General features: G+C 37.9%; 1 protein-coding gene across 2 annotated transcripts in view; it reads right to left on the reverse strand.

The window, feature by feature from the left end:
* LOC124722875 (ankyrin-3-like) overlaps positions 1 to 21,413 on the reverse strand; it is an 898,463-nt gene that overhangs the window by 473,911 nt on the left and 403,139 nt on the right. For both annotated transcript variants that reach the window (XM_047248010.1, XM_047248011.1), the window contains exons 18-19: positions 6,305 to 6,436; positions 6,101 to 6,221 (exon numbers count right to left, since the gene is read on the reverse strand). In XM_047248010.1, coding sequence (XP_047103966.1) covers positions 6,101 to 6,221; positions 6,305 to 6,436 — 253 coding nt within the window. The remainder of the gene's footprint in view (positions 1 to 6,100; positions 6,222 to 6,304; positions 6,437 to 21,413) is intronic.

Here is a 21,413-nt window from a genome sequence, read left to right on the forward strand (position 1 = left end):
TGTGGCCACTCTTGGTACTGCCCGCACTAAAGTTGATTCCTCACCTGTGGTTGAGTGGGAGGTCATTCCAAGGTTTCACTAGCAGTGAAAATTTTGAGAGGCTGATGGGAGGGATTCCCCAGTTCATCTGACAAACAGGTTTTAGGTACTGTGTGTGGCTGGCAAAGTCCATGAGCAAGTTACTCACACTGTTCTAGAGGAATCCCCCCAGCCTGCAAGAACCAGGAATTCACAGAGGGTGGTAGTTGGGAACTCCAATGTTAAGCAGATAATGGCACCCCTTAGGGATATGTGCGCAAAGGAGGGGATGGAATCCAATGTGAACTCTCTGTGCATACTGGGAGGAATCATTTCAAATGTGGAATGGATGCTTCTGGGTGCCATGAAGAGCACAGGCTGTAGGCAACTGCAGGTGGTGGCTCATGTTGATACTAACAATGTGTGTCGCTTTCAACTGGAAGAAATTCTCTCTGGTGCCAAGCAGATAGCTGAAGTAGTGAAGACTGTTAGTCTTGCTTGTGAGGTGAAGGCAGAGCTCACCATCTGTAGTATCATCAACAGAACCGACTGTGGTCCTTTGGTACATAACTGAGTGGAGGGTCTGAATCAGAGGCTCAGTTCTGTGACCACGTAGGTTGCAGATTCCTCAATTTGCATGATTGTGTGGTGTGTTTCCAGGTTCTTTCAAATAGGTCAGGAGATCACTACATGCAAGAAGCAGCTAGAGAGGTGGCAAAGGGACTGGGTGGCATTTTAGGTTAGAAGGTCCTGGGAACATGCAGAAAGTGCTAGAGTTTCAAAGGGTGCAGGTCAAACACAGTAAGAGGGTGGACTTAGGAATAATCAATATTCTAGTTGTAAACTGTCATAGCTGTGTTGCAAAAGAACTAGAGTTACAAGGGCTAATAGAAACCACTGAATCTCAAATTGTCACAGGCTGGCTAAAGCCAGAAATAAGTTCAGCTGAAATTTTTACAAAGAACCTAATGATGTTCAGAAAGAATATATTAAACACAGTTGATGGTGGAGGTTTTTTGCTGCCAGAAGTAGTCTACCTTGTAGTGGAATTGAAACAGATAGTTTCTGTGAGTTAGTGTGGGTAGAGGTTATACTTCACAACTGGTATAAATTAATAATTGCTGCCTTTTATTAACCCTCCTACTCAAATGATACAGTTTCTGAACAACTCAAAGAAAACTTGAGTGTTAATTCAGTTGGGTACCACACTCATACAATTATAGTTGGTGGTGACTACACTCTACCCCCGATATTTCAGCAAAAATATATGTTTAAAGTCAGTGGTAAGCATATAATGTTGTCCAAAATCATACTGAATGCCTTCTTTTTTCTGAGGAGGCAAAATAAATATTCCAGAATTTGAATCAGGAATAACTGTCAATATGAGTAACTTAGAAGTAAATATCCTTGGTGTGGTGAAGCAGCTTAAAACACTTAAGAAAGGCAAGGCTCATGGTCCATACTGTACATTAGTCAGGTTTCTTTCACAGTATGCTGATACAACAGCTCCATAATCATTAATCATATACAACCACTTGCTCAGAGAAAGATCTGTACTCAGAGACTGGAAAGTTACACAAGTCGCAGCAATAACCAAGACTCGAAATATGAGTAATCCACAGAATTATGGATCCATATCACTAACATCAATTTGAGGTGGGATTCTGGAATGTAAACTGTGCTCGAACATTATGAATCACCTCACAGAAAATGATTTACTGGCAATAGCCAACACAGATTCAGAAAATATTGTTCTTGTGAAACACAACTAGCTCTTCATTCTCACAAAGTAATGAGTGCTATTGACAGAGGATGTCAAATTGACACCATTACTCAGAAGTGACTTCTAATCAAATTGCATGCCTATGTCATTTCAGTTGTATGACTGAATTCACGATATCCTGTCAGAAAGGTCACAGTTCATAACAGCTGAAAGAAAGCCATTGAGTAAAACAGAACTGATACCTGACCTTACTGAAGTAAGTGTTATAGGCCCTCTGTTGTTCCTGATCTATGTAACCAATTTATGAGACAATCTGTGTAGCCCTTTTAGATTGTTTGCAGATGATGCTGTCATTTACTGCCATGGAATGTCATCAGCTGATCAAACCAAATTGCAAAATGATTTAGACAAGGTATTTGTATGATGGAAAAAGTGGCAGTTGACTCTATATCATCGAAAGGGTGGAGTCATCCACATGTGCATTGAAAAGAACCCACTAAATTTCAGTTATAAAATAAATAACGCAAATCTTAGGGCCATAAACTAAACTAAATACTTCGGTCTTTCAATTATGAATAACTTAAATTGGAATGAACACACAGATATGTTGTGGGGAAAGCAAAACCAAAGACTGCAATTTATTGGCAGAACACTTAGAAAATATAACAGGTTTACTAAAGAGATTGATTACAATATGCTTGTATGCCCTCTTCTGGAGTATTACTGTGTGGTATGGAATCAGCATCAGATAGAACTGATGGAGGACACAGAAAAAATTCAGAGAACGGCAGCTCATTTTGCCTTATCATGAAATAGGGGAGAGAGTGCCTCGGATACGATACACAAATTGGGGTGGCATTCATTAAAACAAAGGTGTTCTTAGCTGTGGCAGGACCTTCTTGTGAAATGCCATTCACCAGTTTCCTCCTCAGAGTGTGAAAATATTTTGTTGCTGCCCACCTACAGAGGGAGAAATGATCATCATAATAGAGTAAGAGAAATCAGAGCTCACATGGAAAGATTTAAGTTTTTGTTTTCCCCACACACAGTTTGAGAGTGGAACAGCAGAGAAGTAGCTTAAAGGTGGTTTGATGAACACACTGCCAGGCACTTAATTGTGAATTGCAGGGCAATCATTTTGATGTAGTTGAGAGGAAAAACAGTTGTACGCAGTGCATGCCAATCTACATCTACATCTACATATATACTCTGCTAGCCACCAAGCGGTGTGTGGCAGAGGGCACAATTCATGCCAAAGTCGTATTTCCTGCCTTCTGTTCCACTGGCAGATCGGGCAAGGGAAAAACGACTGTCTGAATGCCTCAGTAAGAGCTCTTATTTCCCTTATCTTTGAATGGTGATCATTGTACGATTTGATAGTTGGTGGTAATAATATAATGAAATTGATAGAGGAGTACTGTTGGGGAGTGGATGAAACAAGTAAAAGTGTCAGGAAGTGTAGAAACTCCATGGTTTGCCACAATGGTGACGTCCTGCCACAGCCACTGCTCCCAAGATGGTGAAGTGTGTGGATGCCATTATTCACGCAGCCTGGCACATCATATCTCTTAAATGTGCTCTACAGGTAATGGTGAGCATTGGAAGTGCATGTGCAGTGAATGAGACTATTGGTATTCAAAGGTGTGCTCAAAATGGTTTCTATGAATGCTCACAACAGATCACAAGATTCAAAGAAAAGCCATTTCATTTGAACTTTTAAATCAGTTTGAGGGCAATGGAGAGACCTTTCTGTCACAGATTGTTACAAATGACCAAATATGGGCCCATCACTCTGAGCTGGAAACAAGAAGACAGTCACTGTAGAGGCACCACCTGCTATCACCAAACAAGAAGAAATTCAAAGCAGCTCCGTCTGCTGGCAGAGTCATTATCACAGTGTTCTGAGATAGGGGTGGTGTCTTTCTCATGGATGGTAAAAGGGTCAAATTTTAATTTGAAGGCACACTGAAAACTCTGAACAAACTCAAATACCATTTCTAGTGTGTTCAGCCTAACAAGAATCCAAAAGAAATTATGCTCCAAAATAACAATGCACTCTCACACACAAGTCTAAGACTCTAGGAACAGCTAACAATTTGGTCTGGACATCAATGCACCATTCTATAGCCCAGATCTAGCACACACTGACTGCCATGTGTTTGGGCCAATTAAGGATTCTCTATGTGGGATACACTTTCCAGATAATGATAGTGTAACTCATGCACTCAAAATACGGCTACAAGCATAGAGCAAGGTGCCATTCCCATCTTTTATGGTATTATTGAATATGTAATAACTCTCTATTTTAACTTTTTGTAATAACCTTCCTACATGAGTCTTCAAACAGGCACTTGATTATTTTAAACTGTTTATGCACGAAACAGGACAGCTACTAGACAAGAAATGATAATGATGATTGAGGTAAAATAAGGTCAGTAATCTTATAGATTTTTTAAAATATGGGTATTTGGATGCTTTTGTAATATTTTGCTGGTATGAGTGCATGTATGCACTACTACCAGGTTTATTGTCCATTCTCCTTATACATTTTACTTCACTGTTCAAAGAAAATGCCCATATATAATATGAAACTTTGGCATGGTATTCCCCTTACACAGTCTACTTGATGTAAAGAAGGCACTTCAAGTTGCAGACAGACACAGTTAAAAGACACTCACATATAGCTTTCAGCCACAGCTTCCATCAGTGAAAGAGAGACACATGTACTATTCACACACACATACAAGCACACCTCATACATACACAACCACCAACTCCAGCACCTCGGGCTGGAATGCAATATCACGTGGGATGCAAGCAGCAATCTGGAGAGGGTGGGGAAGGGGAAATGATAGTAGTGCACAAGTGGGGAGAGAGACGAATGCTGTCTGGTGGAGTGTGCAGGGACTAGAATATCAACAGGTGCAGCGTCAGGAGGTTGTGGGCCAGGGTGGAGGGGGCGGGGACAGTATGTTACTGCAGGTCAAGGCCAGGATAATTACGGGAGCAGAGAATGTGTTGAAAGGATAACTCCCATCTGCACAGTTCAGAAAAGCTGGTGCTGGAGGGAAGGATCCACATGGCTTGGGTAGTGAAACAGCCATTGAAATCAAGTGTGTTACGTTCAGCTGCATGGTGTGCCACAGGGTAGCCTACTTTGCTCTTGGCCACAGTTTGGCACTGGTCATTCATTCTGTGTAGATAGCTGATTGGTAGTCACACCACTATAAAAAGCTGTGCAACGATTGCAGCAGAGCTGGTAAATGACATGGCTGTCTTCACAGGTGGCTCGGCCCCTGATGGAGTAGGATAAACAAGTGACAGGACTGGACTAGGAAATGCTGGGTGTGTGGATTGGGCAGGTTTTGCACATGGGCCTTCCACAGGGATATGATCCTTGTGACAAGGGGTTGATATTCCTACCTGGAGTGTTTGACATGCTACTTGACTGTTTTAAGGATCTGTCTCATGTATAATGTGACTTTGGGATGGTACTGACAATGGAAGTCCAGATATAAGAGGACTAAAATTAGTGGTCTTTAATTTTTTGAAGAGAAATTTTTATCTTTGCTGACAGGTCTGATATACATGGAATTCCATGTTTCCATGGAACAGAACTACTATTTCCAGAAATTAAAACAACATTGGGCAGACATGCACAACTTTTACTTCCTTCCTTCATCTTGAGCTCCTTCATAGGTGTTGTTGAGTGATGGTGCAATGCCTGTACAGTTTTCCTTTTTAAATAACCATTAACTTGGAAAACTACTTGTAATTCTGTGGTAACCACCCCTCCCACACCCTCTCCCCTCTGGTCCTGTCTGACAATGTGTGAACTCTAGAGATTAGGATGTCAGTGTGAAATGATTTCTTGCAGACAGTCTTTACCACCTTTCTTTTAATCAACATGCTGAGTCAAGGTAGCTGGTAGCTTTGGCCATTTTTCACAGCATATGACCATTGTTAACTCTGCAAAATTACAAAAATTATATCTTATTTATAGAATTAGCATTCTTCTTTTAATATCCATAAACTCCAGATTTTCTGCTTTATTCTTTAAGAAAACACAGTTTCTCATTGTTTCTTTTATATTCTTCAACATTTCAGCAGTCCTGTTCTGTAATCTGTCTGGAGAATACCATTTACATGAAATTCACTGTATTGTTTGGAAATAAACTGCTGTCTTACTATTATGAAAATGTTAATTCATTTCTAGTAAAATTGTATGCAGGATTTGTTGGTTATCAAAAACAGATAAGAGAGAAAACAGTCAGTCAAGAATAATGGAAACTTGTCAGTCAAGAAATTTTTTCTGATCTTTAGAAACAGAATTCTGGTAAAAATGTGATTGTGGCTTACCCAACATGAACGGGATGCCTATTAATATCCACATTGTCTGGTGCATAATTTGTTACAAATGGAGTGTATGTTTCTTTGGCATGTTGTGGGCTGATAGTATCATCAACTGCTGTTGGTGGAGCTGAAGAGAGAAGTACAAATTGTGTTAACTGATGTGTAATGTCATTTACACAGATCAAAACAACTACATATCTACAAACATACCCATACATTCTCTATTGGAATCGATTCTTTCATCCCTTGTAACATCAATTGGCAGTGAATCATCTCCAAGGCTTTTCATTTCATCTACTGTCAGGTATCTGTAAGGCTGATCACTGAGCATTGTATCTTCACCTAAAAATAATAAAAAAATTGTTGAGTTAGGTATAGTACAACAACATAAAACAAAAATTCTTGAGCAGTAATTTCTGGGGTTTAAAAAGTTACAGAAGAAATGTATTACTCAATCATTTAAAGTAATCACTATAAATCAGTTTGTATAGCTACAATTATGGTATTGTATTGCTGAACGATGATCATAACACTGTTATATGAGTGCAGTTGCCACAGCTAGAGAAATTTCAATGTTCTTATCATATTTTTGCCCGTATTGCATGTGGTTGTTACAGGGGGTGATCAAAAAGTTTCTTTTTGAATGCCGTTCAGTCAAGAATCAGTATGCCAATCAGGAAAAAGTGCCACAAGCATTGAAGCAATCATCCCACTGATCCACCATGTCGAAGATAGCTGTTTGGTAAAACCTCATGTCCAGCTGCTTTAAGAAGATCGTTAAGTATGTACTGCACATCCTCGTCTGAAAGGACCTGTCCATCCTTCAAGGCCTGCTTTAAGGGATAGAAGGTGTGATAATCACCCAGGGAGAGATCAAGAGTACAGAGTGGGTGCTCATGTATCTCCCACCAAGTTGGTGTAACTTCCGCTATACGACATTTGCTATATGGGGACATGCATTACCACAAAGCAGCAACACTCCTGATTACAGGTTTCAACATATGTGTTGCCTAATCTTCACTCTCTGAAGATCATCTTCCAGAGTCTGTCCTTTGGCAGCTGAGAAAAGAATAACAGCACATCGGTTCTATTTGGAAATAACAACGTCGTCACAATTCACATTTCTGCATTTACTGCACACATGTCAGAAAGACATGAATGCCACACTAATACCTTACCTACATGTAACTGCTTATATACTCACATTAAAGTCACACTATGTTGCATATACACTGTAGCAATGCCCTGAGATGGAAAATTCTTGATCGTCCCTTATATCGAGATGAAGGTGTACACACCAATGCATACATTGCAACCCTGAGAAACTATCAGAAAGGGTGGGATATTCAAACCTCGAAACAATTACATTAAATACTCTATGAGTAATTCAGGAAAAATACTAGATGTGATTTATCGGTTGCTTTTATTAAATGAAGGTGTCGTATAAGGCAATAGATGTCCAGAGAGAGCTGATATGTGTTGTTGTATCAATGAGGACTCTTGGAAGAGTTGTAAAGAGCTGAGTAGAAATGTGTGATAAGGAAAATATATAGTATCCACTCTAGAATCTTTTGTAGACAGCTCTTCAAACATTTGGGAATATTGCCTACAACAGATTAAACCTCTTTTGAAATTTGTTGCCACAATAAACTGCAGTTCAAACATTCACTGAATCACAGTATTGCATAAAAAGAAGTGAAGTAGTCAGCTACAAAAAAAATCTTTGATCACAAATGCAGTGATGTGACAAGATCTAATTGATATGTGTGTGTGTGTGTGTGTGTGTGTGTGTGTGTGTGTGTGTGTGTGTGTGTGTGTTCTGAAACAGGCTGGAAGCAATAATTAGCTGTAGCAGTCATCATTTTACTTGTGTGCCCATATGCTAACCAACTGATGGAATCCTGATTTTTTTCACACTGTTGTTTAAAATATCAAAACTTTTCAACTCAGATTTCACACTGCCATTCCATGGAATATTTAAAGTTGGAAATGTAAGTAGCAAAATTATGCCCATGTCACATTAAAACTGAAAGCAATGATAAAGATAGATGATTTGGCAAACTGTTATCATGTATGGTACATCCAACCTTATAAACTAAAAATGTCGTGTGACTACGGCATCCCGTTGGGTAGACCATTTGCCGGGTGCAAGTCTTTTGATTTCACACCACTTCGATGACTTGCACATCGATGGGGATGAAATGATGATGATTAAGACAACACAACACCCAGTCCCTGAGCGGAGAAGATCTTCTCCCAGCTGGGAATCAAACCCGGGCCCTTAGGATTGACATTCTGTTGCACTGACCACTCAGCTACTGGGGGCAGACATCATATAAACTGTGTTTTATGATATGTGCTTCTGATGTGTCAAAGCGTATACACTTCTGCCAGATGATACTGCCAAACCTAGATTGATTCTATGTTGCAGTATTTCTGTATATTTTGTTTTACTTGACAGAGCATTTTGGCAAATTTTAATCAACACAGTTAAACTCATTTGTTTTCAATTATTTATTCTACTGCAGGTCCAAAGGACAACCAGTTTCTTTACACTTTTTCTCAAAGAGTAACTAATATGTATTGCAGCCCTCAAGAAAAATTCACAGAAGAAATAATTATTTCCAGATTAAGACAATACAATATAAAATTGTTCAACCATTGGATGTCCAATTTTGATGATGCAGATCCTTCAATACATCATAAATAATGTACTATAGGCTATTCCATAGTTCAGATAAGTTGGCTTTTTACACTTTTTTGCTCAGTAGAGCATGGTTCCTTGTATACTTTGCAGCACAAGTGTGTCCACCACACATTGCATCCAATTATACCCTGTTAACTACCATAGTAGAAACTTATAATTCTGTAAATGTCCCCAAATTGGATCACGAAGGCTGATTAGTCTCCATAGAAGGCTGTTATGAAATACTGTGATGCATGTGTCCCCTGTATGGCGTGATACACAAGCATGATGGAAAATCTGCAGTGAACTGGAATATATGCAGTATTAATCATTTCAGACAAAGTGCTGAGTGAATTCTGAAGAGCGCATTAGATGCAACTGATATGACTGCAATAAATCTCTCAGAAGCACAACTTCCATGACTAGTTTGGCCAAATGATGCTGAAGAGCTTATGTTATTCATACATGTTCTCAGATTATATAAGAATAATCATTAAATGAATAGTGGCAGACACTGACATTAAATATATTATTGAGACAATACAGAGTGGATTTTCCATGAAACGGACAGGACTTTCCTCTTCTAGGTCAAATCAGTCATAAGATTTTATCAAGAACAGGGTTACTCAGGGTGCTGGTATAACATCACTGATTAACAAAAAAATCCAGCCAAACATTCTTAATGGTGGGTTTTGAACAAAAGCTCCATTACCTACACTTTACTAAGTATGAAGCCTACCACTGTTTTGAGAATGACACAAGTGTAACAATGTACCAACAGTGAAGCACTAAATAAAGGAAGTTTATCTTAAAGAGTGTATTGTAGCTATCTCAGTATGATAAACATGCCTGAATCACTTGACACATGTGCCACCAAAAGACAATGATATCAGCAGAATGTTGGGTACATGACATATCAAATACAAGTGTAATAGCAATGGATATTTCAGCACTACATTGTTCAATTGTATAACAGCAGCCAGTTCATTAATGTTAAATTTTATTTATAACTGCATTAATGCTCATTGAGGCCTCTTACAGTGAAAGGAGAAGAGAGGGCCAATGGATAAGTGAGCATTTTAAATAAGCATTCTGAATTATAAAAGCCTGAATCTGTAATTTATTACAATTGGGTAAATATCTTTCTCTCTTTCATGGATGCTGTATAAAAAGCACAAAGCTGTTATAAAAAAGCATAGAGCTGTTACACAGAAAAGAAAGAATGATGTGAGGAGAGAAGCTGTAAACATGATTTTCTTGATGAGCAAGCCTTGTACTCCAATATGTTTTTATCTTTAACCAGCCCCATAAATCACACGGTATGCTCCATGGGTATGCAACTTTAATCCCACAGTGTAATGTCCAGAGAATGTGAATAATGTTCTCAATAGACTATGGGTCAATCATTACATTTTGTGATAGGTAAAAATCAGTTTTTAAGTTAAGCAAATATGAGAATGAAGTAAATTGAGGTGCACATACTCTACACAAGTCTTTATAATGTAAATGGATAGATAAAAAATATATTCACCAAGCAATGGCAGGGGAACATGTGCACAAAAGGGTTTAACTTTTACAAGGTTTTGGAGCCAGTGGCTCCTTATTCTGGCAGAAGAGTTGAAGAGGAAGGAAGAGGGGTGAAGGAAAAGTGACTAGAGAGACCTAGGAAAAGGGGTACAGTTCAGAAAAGTCATCCAGAACCCTTGGTCAGGGGAGACTTACCAGACAGAATGAGAAGGAAAGACAAAAGGGGTAAATTCTGAAAAGTCACCGAGAACCCCTGGTCAGGGCAGACGAACCGGGCGGGATGAGAAGGAAAGACCAATTGTTTTCTTTCCTTCTCATCCTGTCTGCTAAGTCTCCCCTGACCCATTGTTATGGGTGACCTTTTGGAACTGTGCCCCTTTCCATAAGCCACTCTAGTCCTTTTCGTTCACCCCTCTTCCTTCTCCTTCAACTCTTCTGCCAAAAGAAGGAGCCACTGGCTCCGAAAGCTTGTAAAAGTTAAACCCTTTTGTCTGTGTCTGTTCCCCTGTGGCCACCTGGTGGATAGATTTCTTATCTATCCATTTACATTATATTGCCAATAATTGATTAGTTTCATTTATCAACACAGGCGTTTGATTGAGTCATTACTAATAAAGAAGGCAACTGTTTCAGAAAATATTTTAAGAACAATGGATTGTTATCCATAGTAACAACAAAACTTTTATCAGAAACTTGTGAAAGGAAAATAATGTTGTCATTAAAAAAAGTCGATGATATTATGCCAGATATGTAGCCAGTATAGGACAAGCAAAGTAAACTCTCATAACACTGCTTCACACTGATCACTTATAAAAGTTACTTTTGCACATGTACTATTAAGTAATTATGATTCTGTAGCAGTTTAATATACTGGAGCTAAAAATATAAAGCACTACATTATATAAAAGACCTAATATATTTATTCAGTACTGTTTATGCAAAAATTCTCTAAAATACACCAGAATAGCTTTACATTACTATACCTTAATACAATAATATTTCAGTGACCACAAACAAGACTTAATTTTTTTGGGGAGGAGGAATGGGGGAAGTCAGTGGGCAATAAAGGGGGGGGGTGGTGTTGGTCAGGAGGGTTTGTAAAGCCACTATGGGTTCATTATGAAAGATGTATGTGAACATATCAAGGCAATACCTCTTGTAAATGGCAACAAAAGATCGATAACTCTGTGACATATCTTTATTAGTTAATTTTAAGTAGCACATCATGTACTGTCTTACTTTTTGTGGAGGAATAGTCACAATAAATAATTGCACAAATATCCTAAAACTATCAAATATATCAAGAATTACATATTAGGAAGGTGATTAATTTCTCACTTAATACTTATTAAATTTTAAAAAGAGCTCTCCTAGCTATGGGACACAATCACTTGCAATTAATAAACAGTATATCAAATCTGGGCATTATTCTGCATGAATCTACCTTACTTGAGCAATGTTTGTTTGTGTCTGTCTATTCCCACCTTCATGAGGACACTTGTTTATTGTATGGTGATAAAAATGAACATAGCTTACAAGAGACTACGTGGAAAGAGCACACTAATTATTTTGTAAAGCAGCAAAATTTACTTGGAAAGTTCCTGAAATGGGAAAATAGAAGACAGAGAATACAAAGAAATTCTGTAATTTCAAAATTCATTTGAAGTTAATATTATTTATAAAAGGTTAAGGCTGAGATGACTAATACTTAGGACATGCAGTTATGATTTTGAGCATTCTGACATCAATCCTGATGGGGAGCTGTATTTTAATATTTTTTGGGGAGCTCCCAACACAGTTGAAGCTATGCTACCCAAAATGTGATTTCTGAAAAACACAAATGCTGCATGATGCACAATGATAATCTAATTACTAATACGGTATTACAATGATAGAGCTTGTTGCATGAAAGAAGTCTTTTTCAACAACTAAAGGCTAACAACTGTTATAAAAGGCCAATAGGAACAAAGTTTTTTTTTTAAATCTGGTATATATAATTAGTTGTATGTCAATAGTGTTCATTGAAGTTTATGCTATATTTCAGTTTGAACATCAGAATTGTATTTTGAAACATTCTGGTAAAATATTCGTTGTCCCTATCAACATACTGCCCAACAAGAACAGTTGTGCTTGAAAATAACAAAAAGGACCTAAGTTTTGTTTATTATGTTTGTGGGGAAGTGAGAAAAACCTAAACCAACCTGAAGATTACTTCAAAGATTTAAGTGCTTTCACAAACAAAAGTAGTGGAAATTACAATCAGAAAACAGCATGTCTTTGCTAAACATCTTCCTGACCTCTAGCCCTTGTATCAAATTCTTACTAACAAAAAGCTTGCACCACAAAAGCCAGTTCATAATGTATGTAGCTACCTGTATTACACTCACAGTTCAGGGCTTTTTTCAGAAAAAATGAATAATGTGTAGTGACATACTCTTAACCCAGTGAATGTTAACTTCTGTAAGTATTTAAAAAGCCAAAGAAGAAATGGATGAATGCTGAGGAGGAAAATTACGTTATTGAAAACAAGGGAAAAACCTTGTAGAAATGATGGACATAACGAAAGGACGAACAAACAAATAGCCAGTTGAATAACAACAGAAAAAACAAAGAAAACATGCTCTCTTCTGAAGGCAAACAGTTGGCCTGCCTTATGCTCCCTCAGCAAAGGAGACTGTAGTGCAGTAGCTCTAGAAGTTCACATTCTACAATAGCACCATAACTTCTCTTGAAGCTGATGAGTTGGAAACTCACTGAAACATTGCTTCATGATAATACTGTCACTCGGCTGACAACCCAAGAAGGTTAAATCCAGTGAAATTCATTTAGAAAACTTCAGTTGTCATACAGTTCACATCTGCAAGGAGAAAATACACTGAAGCACCAAAGAAACTGGTATACACATGTGTATTCAAATACAGAAATATGTAAACATACAGAATATGGCACTGTGGTCGGCAACACCTATATAATGCAATAATTGTATGGTGCAGTTGCTAGATCGGTAACTGCTGCTACAATGGCAAGTTATCAAGATTTAAATGAGTTTGAACATGGTGTTATAGTTGGCACATGAATGATGGGACACTCCATCTCTGAGGTAGTGATGAGGTGGGAATTTTCCCAAATGACCATTTCATGAAAGTACCATGAATATCCAGAATCCGGTAAAACATAAAATCTCCGACAAAGTTGTGGCCAGAAAAAGATCCTGCAAGAACAGGACAGACAACAACTGAAGGGAATAATTTAGAGAGACAGAGATGCAACCCTTCCACAAATTGTTGCAGATTTCAGTGCTGAACCATCAACAAGTGTCAGTATGTAAACCATTCAATGAAACATCATCAATATGGGCTTTTGGAGCTGAAGGCCCACTTGTGTACCCTCAATGACTGCATGAGACAAAGCTGTACACCTAGCCTGGACCCATCAACACTGACATTGGACTGTTGATGACTGGAAAAATGTTGCCTGGTTGGACGAGTCTTGTTTCAAATTTCATCAAGTGGACTGACATGTACAGGTATGGAGACAACCTCATGAATCCATGGACCCTACATGACAGCAGGGGACTGTTCAATTAGTGGAGGCTCTGTAATGGTGTGGGGTATGTGCAGTTGAAGTGATATGGGACCCCTGATACATCTGGAATGACTCTGACAGGTGACATGTATGTAAGCATCCTGTCTGATCACCTGCATCCATTCATGTCTATTGTGCATTATGACAGACTTGAACAACTCCAGCAGGACAGTGTGACATCCCAAACATCCAGAATTCCTACAAAGCAGCTACAGAAACACTCTTCTGATTTTAAACACTTCCGCAGGTCACCAGACTCCCCAGATATGAACAGTATTGAGCATATCAGGGATGCCTTGCAACATGCTGTTCAGAAGAGATCTCCTCCCCCTCATACTCTTACCAATTTATGTACTGCCCTGCAGGATTAATGGTGTCAATTCCCTCCAGCACTACTTCAGACATTAGTCGAGCCCATACCACATCGTGCTGCAGCACTTCTGCGTGCTCGCTTGGGCCCTATACGATATTAGGCAAGTGTATCAATTTCTTTGGCGCTTCAGTGTAAAATGTAAGTTCAGGATACTGCAAAAGTAATTAATCAAGAAAGCAAGATTGCTCAGCAGACTCACTTTCTTACAGCTATGTTGAAGTAGCATCACTCTACCACAGTTTGCTCAGTGTCATAATACAGTTAGACCATAATGTGGGAGCAACTATAGAGTAGAAGGCAAGAGCTTGACAAAAATGCACAAACCCTGCTCACTTGCCATCTGCCCCTGTTCTCCAGTCTTTCAGCCAAGACTCAGGAGTGGGTGTGTGGAAACACTGCAACTAGGAACCTCTACAACCAAAAATCTACTGTGAAACACTTTGACAAGGTGCATTGACTATCACACACTGACAGAACAGTGAGACTCACAATTCAAGGACAATGGTCAATTTGATGGTGAAGAAACTGGATGAGACAACAACACCCATGCTGCCACAAGGCCTCAGTGTTGCATGAGTTCAGAGAATGTTATGTAAACATGAGATTATCAGCAGTGTCAAGCAAGCTGTTCCTAAACTTCAATCTGAAGTTTAGAAAGAAGTAAGAAAAGGAAGACCTGCAGAGTTTTCTACAAAGCTAATATGGCAAGGAGTAACATCTCCATAGAAAATCTCAAAGCATTCATATCTTTTGAGAGGGAAAACATGTAATTGTCCTAGCAACAGATAAATATGCAACAATACAGGTATAGTCAGATACACACAATAGTAACATTCAGACAGCTTAACAGTGGTGTGGGTTACAATAACGCATCAAAAACAGAGGTGACTAAAATTCCAAACTGAAGTACAATGGTGGCAAAGTGGTCTGTCTAAATGGTTCATGAATTTCTTTGACTCAGCTCCATCAGTGGTGACATTCTGAAAGTATGAATCCATAGCTGTGATTCAAATTGGCAGACTGGGCAACTGAATGAAGCATACCATCAGCATGCTTAAATTTTGTGGCACCATGGGTCCAAAGACTCATCTAAGACACATTTAAGAAAACTGATTTAGCTACTTAGTATTTCACCAATGTATTTGAGCTGTAAGTAAAGCACCAGTGCAAAATTCACTGCTGCATCTGTCAGAGGAGACAGAAATGTACTGAGACTCTTCTAAAAACAATTTTACTATTTACTTTACAACTGTAAGTAAATAACATCGCCGAAGACTCTTCTTCATGATAATATCTATGAATCATAATTAATCACTCAATTAATTAAAAATTCTGCTCGTAAGCAACCACCTCATATAAATTAGATGTATCATTTTGCCATTACATTTTTTGAAGCATTAATGGTGAATGATCACTTGTAAAAGTGGAGCCATGTACCAATAGTAATTGAGTATATGTTCCTCCATGACTACTGTACAGGATGGCAGCCAGTCAATGAATATTTTAGAGAATTGGTTTAAGAAATTTATTTCAAAGGCTGAGTGGAATCTTTACAAGTTTTCTCCCAGAGTAATTCATGCCATGCCTACGTGACACAAGTCGCTTGCCTTTCAAAACCGAGGTGGTTCTGTCCAGTTAAAGCTGCTGACAGGAGACACCTTGAACCCTCTGCTGAAACTGCTAGCAAATTCACGCCATTGATTTTAGCCAATAGCGTGCGCGGGATACCGATCATGTGTGTGGACGCCGGAGCGTCCTGCGGAGCAGAACACACTTGCTTCACTCTTTTGTAATCCAGACCTTGAGCAGAACAGACATCTTTTTGGTAGGCAGAGCCTCCGGCTCTGCCTTTCGCAACTGGTCACCACCGTAAGTTAACATGAACCACTTCCCCTTTCGTTGCCCATTTTAATTAATTATTCGACCTCCTAGAGTGGCCTAAACCTGCTAACTTCTGACGCTAGGCATGCCCTTTGTACTCTGTATATTGTAATATATCCTGTTCATTGTACTTAATTTCCTGTTTTGTCATTTAACGCAGCCCTGGATGCCCACTATCAAATCCTGACTGCTCGACCTCCCGCACACTGCCGCCATGAGGCATATTTAACAGCCTTCTTCCCCCTTCCCTGCCAAGCTATACATTTACATCGGTTGCAGAAGTCCCTTGTAAACTTCCCCTAACTTTACAATTGGTGTCAGGAGCGGGATGTAACAATTATAACCCCCCTTCCTGGCACGTTAGCATCTGTATAGCTTTACACTACAAATAGCAATTAACACTTACAGTGAAACAATACCGCAGATGTGAATATCCTCAAATGTTATGCCACAAAAAGCGTTCTTCACTATAGTAATCTGCATCATTTTCATTGCCCAAATATTATTTCCTTATACATAAACACAACTGAAAAGACTGAAATATACTGTTTTTGCTCACTGTGACACACATCTAATGATACTGAATTAGATGTTTTCCAAGTATGGTGGCATAATATAGAGGAAAATTTTTAAAAACTACTTTATAGAATCTGTTTACCTGATCCATGGAATATCATTCCTAATATAGAAGGCAATCAAATGAAAGATGGGACAACAAGCCAAAGAACATTACTGCTGAATTAAGTGGAAAGGCCTTAAATAATCAAACACAAGTAACAGATATGTTTAGTAAACATTTCTTAAATGTAGTAGAAAATATAGAGACAAAAGTTCAAGAGAAAAATCAGAGCAGTATGTTGAAAAAAGAACTATCATGAACTTCAATCACGTGAATATATCACCAGCTTCTCCTTCTGAAATTAAGAAAACTGTATATTGTCTCAAAAATAAAAACTCCAACAGATTGCTAAAGATTTGTTTCGATATAATAAGCCTGGTCTTATCTGAAATATGCAATGCATCACTTACTCAAGGCATTTTTCCAGAAAGACTGAAATATGCCATTGTTAAACCTCTCTATAAGAAAGGTGATATGTCAATAATTAGCAGTCCGTTTCACTACTGAGATAATTCTTCAAAAAATTTTTAAAATCTGAATCATTCTAGAAGAGTATCCCACCAGAGCAACAATAATATCCTCAGTAAATGACAGTTTGGAGTTCAGAAGAGTTGCTCAACTGAGAATGCCATTCCCATGTTCACTCAACCATATTTTACAAGTGTTAAATAACAAAATATCACTGGTTGGCATTTTGTGCAACCTATCTACCGTATTTACTCGAATCTAAGCCACACTTTTTTTCCGGTTTTTGTAATCAAAAAAACCGCCTGCGGCTTAGAATCGAGTGCAAAGTAAGCGGAAGTTCTGAAAAATGTTGGTAGGTGCCGCCACAACTAACTTCTGCCGTTGAATATATGTAGCACTATACAGGCATGCTTTGTAGGCACAGAGATAAATACTGGCGCCAAAACCTCTGCACCAGTAAATAAAAAAAAAAAAAAAAAAAAAATTAAAAAAAAAAATAAAAAAAAAAAGTGGAAGACGAGCTTTTTTTTCTCCGCCTCGAGTTTCAACCACTGCATTTTCATACATTATCCAATGAAGTAAAACCAAATTCCGTATTGTTCATCTTCGAATGTAGCAGAATTTCAATGTACTACGAAAATCCAACTAGCAAAACTGTTAGGGATGTTTGTCAATATGGCCAACTCTACATTCTGAATTTTTTTCCTACCTGTGAGAGGAGATGGTTGCTAATAGGAACCTGATGAAATGTGAATCACATGCAGTATTCTCTTCACCATAAGAATAATACGAATATAAACATTTTGCTACGTATTCTTTCGTGTTTGCTGCTATCTCATTTAAATCCTGTCTGCCTAATAAACTACGAAACTAGAGTGAGACAACAGCAAACGCGGAAGAATATACATATCGTGTCATGTTTATATTCATATTATTCTTATGCCTAATAGTGATACAGTCAAATGAAGCACGGCAACTGACTAGATTTTTAAATCTAAGATGACTAATTTCAGAATTTGATGCACTAAAGAAGCGGCCGCAAAGATTTTCAAACGGAGAAAAATCTGCGCCTAACTCTCGTTCAGAACATGTTCTATCATGCGCAGTCTATTATTTGGTTCTTGTTAATCATTATCAAAGAAAGCAGCAGTGTTAGTAACAACAAATAGCAGCCTCTTGGTCTCTTGCCATTGTTTTGCTAATGAGATGTGTTTTTTTTTTTTTTTTTTTTTTTTTTTTTTTTTTTTTTTTTTTTTTTTTTTTTTTTTTTTTGGTAAGCGGCGGTATCGCGCACAAAAGCAAGCCATGCCGCGAGCGGCAACACGCCGTAAACACGCACTATCAGAATGCGACAAACAATGCATGACGCAGTACAGTAATGCATTTTCAGCTTAGAGTGACGTAAACACCTATAACAAAGAAAATGGCACTTATCAGATCAAAGCAAAATAAGCAATCGATTCAAACCAGACGAAGCACGTGAAAAAGGATGGGTATCCGTATAAATACGGACGGAGCGCCTGACACATAGCAATGGCTTCCTGGTAAAGCTTAACTGCTAAGATTACGACTCGAACCAAACTACTGTAGCTGTATCGTCTTTCATTCGACCTAAATTGTGTCTCATATTACAATGGACCAACTTTGTTTCGATTTGGAGGTGCGGCCTAAAACTTTTCTCTCCCCTTGAATTTCGAGTCTCAAATTTCAGGTGCAGCTTAGATTCGGGAAATTTTTTTTTCCTTTATTTCGAGTCTCATTTTTCATGTGCGGCTTAGATTCGAGTGCGGCTTAGATTCGAGTAAATACGGTAAGCCATTTTACTGTGTGAAACACAGTATATAAACTGAAGTTCTGTGGAACTGACAGAATAAACAACCAATGGATAATGTCATACACAACCAAAAGAGTGCAGAAAGTTGTACTTAGTAATTAAACCAATGTAATGGGGGGAAATTATTCTGACTTGGAAGAAATCAAGTATGGGATTCCCCATGGCTCAATCTTGCATCAGCTATTGTTCCTCAAGTATGTAAATGATATTCTGTCTAATATACAATGAGTGAATGAGTACTTTTTTCAAATGACACTAATGTTATAATCATTCCTAGCATTCATACAGCAGAAGTAATGGTAAACAATGTTCTTAGAAGTATCATTGACTGGTTTTGTGCAAGTGGACTCACTCTCAGTTTCAAAAAGACATCTTCAGCTCTCACATCTAGAGGTAGTACAACAATAAATTGTGTAACACATGGTGTGGAAATAATAATTAGGGTGGAAACATCAAAATGTTTACATGTCCATATTGATGTAAATTTAAACTGGAAAAAGTACATTTTGGAACTCCTAGAACAACATAGTCCAGGCAAATTTGCATTTAGAAACATTGAGAACCTTGAGGTGAGATGAATCAGAAAGTTTACATATTCTTCATATTTTCATTCAGTAATTTCATAACTCATCTTTCAGAGAGAAAGTATTCATTGCTCAAAAATGTACTGGAAGAACAACATGTGTGTTCACCCATGTTAATATTGAAGACATCTGTGTAAGAAGTTACAAATTTTGACTACAGCGTCACAGCTTCATGAGTCTTGCTGTAAATATCCACTACAGTTTGAAAGGAACAATGATGTACATAATTACACTATGAGAAGATGAAATGACATTCATTACTTCAAATTAAGGTTGTCTCTAGTGAAAATGGGGTACACAATGCTGCAACAACAATTTTTGATCACTTGCCGAGTGATATAAAATGTCTGACAGACAACAAAATAAGATTTGAAACAAACTGCAACAAACTGTAACACCTTCTATTCAATAGAAGAATGTCTATTGTTGTAAAGGGTAAAAGGTGGTGGGTTAGGAACTACTAACTCACATCTATATATTAAAAGAAAGGAAAAGTTGTCAGCATGTAGCCATATGTACAAATTAATTTGTTATTTGCCTGTAAAATGACTTATTCCACATCACTGAAATTTATAATGCAAATGATCCATGGAATGTAAGACTCAGTAACTAATTATATTTTGAGGAATTTAATATAATAATTTCCTAATGTGACACTTCCTTGAACTGTGAGTATGGCCTCTTAAATGACTGTTACTTGAACACAATGAAGAGATCCAGATTTTCTTATGTTCCGTTCCATATCAAACTAATATAAGATCCTATAAATGCCATTCCAATATGAGCAACATAGTCAATATATATATGGTCCCCAAAGAAAATTTCTGGACAAATAGTACAGATCCGTGAAAGTTTTCAGGAGAAAAACTTGTACCATAGTCATACAAGTAAATAAATAAAGTGCAGAGCACTCAGTTCATTGGTATTTTCTGAAGATATCATGAGCTGTAATTTGAGCTTCTTACTTGTCACAAAATCAACTGAAAGATGTGTTTGATGCAATCCTCTGACACAGTCAAGCAATCTGCTTTCATTTTTGTCAACAGAGTTCATCATTAGTCATTATTGGGGAAGAATAATACAACATTTTCAGAATGATTATAAGCCCATTTGGTAAATGAAAGGTGAAGAAGACTGATTTCCTGGCTTACTGCCAAGAAGGTGTAGACATAGTGAGCATAATGTGCTTTTGTGGCATCTTATAACATGAAAAATGCATTACAGAAAGTGTAAAACTACAACCTTTACAAATCTTCTGAGGTAGCACTAGTTGAGAGAGCCCAAAAGTCATAGCGTCTACTGCTGTGTACTAAGGCTAGAATCCATTTTCAAATTGGGAACACCATGAATAATGGGAGAATCTATTGACTGTCTTTAGCTCCCATCCACCCAGCCCCTTTTTCCATCCACTATCCTTCAATATGATTGTTTCTCTCTTCAAAGATCTGCTGATTCTTCACTCCTCATAGATCAGTGTATTGTTGAAATGGCAAAAGAACATCAAAAGTTGCAGAATTTTTCATAACTGTTCAAGTATTTCCCCACAGTCTATTACTGAAAGTAAGGTGATCAATAGCTTTGATTGGTTTCAAGGTATATTTACACAGCTACACTTTTTAAATGGAAGTTACCTACTCATAAAGAATACTGTCAAAGCCATAAAACTGTGATACTAAGAGAAAGCCTAAATTGACAAATCTAAAGATCATAGTTTGAAGAGAGAAAACTATATCTATAGCTCTTTCACTAGTGAATTTTGGAC

The sequence above is a fragment of the Schistocerca piceifrons genome, chromosome X (genome assembly GCF_021461385.2).
Source record: "Schistocerca piceifrons isolate TAMUIC-IGC-003096 chromosome X, iqSchPice1.1, whole genome shotgun sequence".
NCBI classification, from domain to species: Eukaryota; Metazoa; Arthropoda; class Insecta; order Orthoptera; family Acrididae; genus Schistocerca; species Schistocerca piceifrons.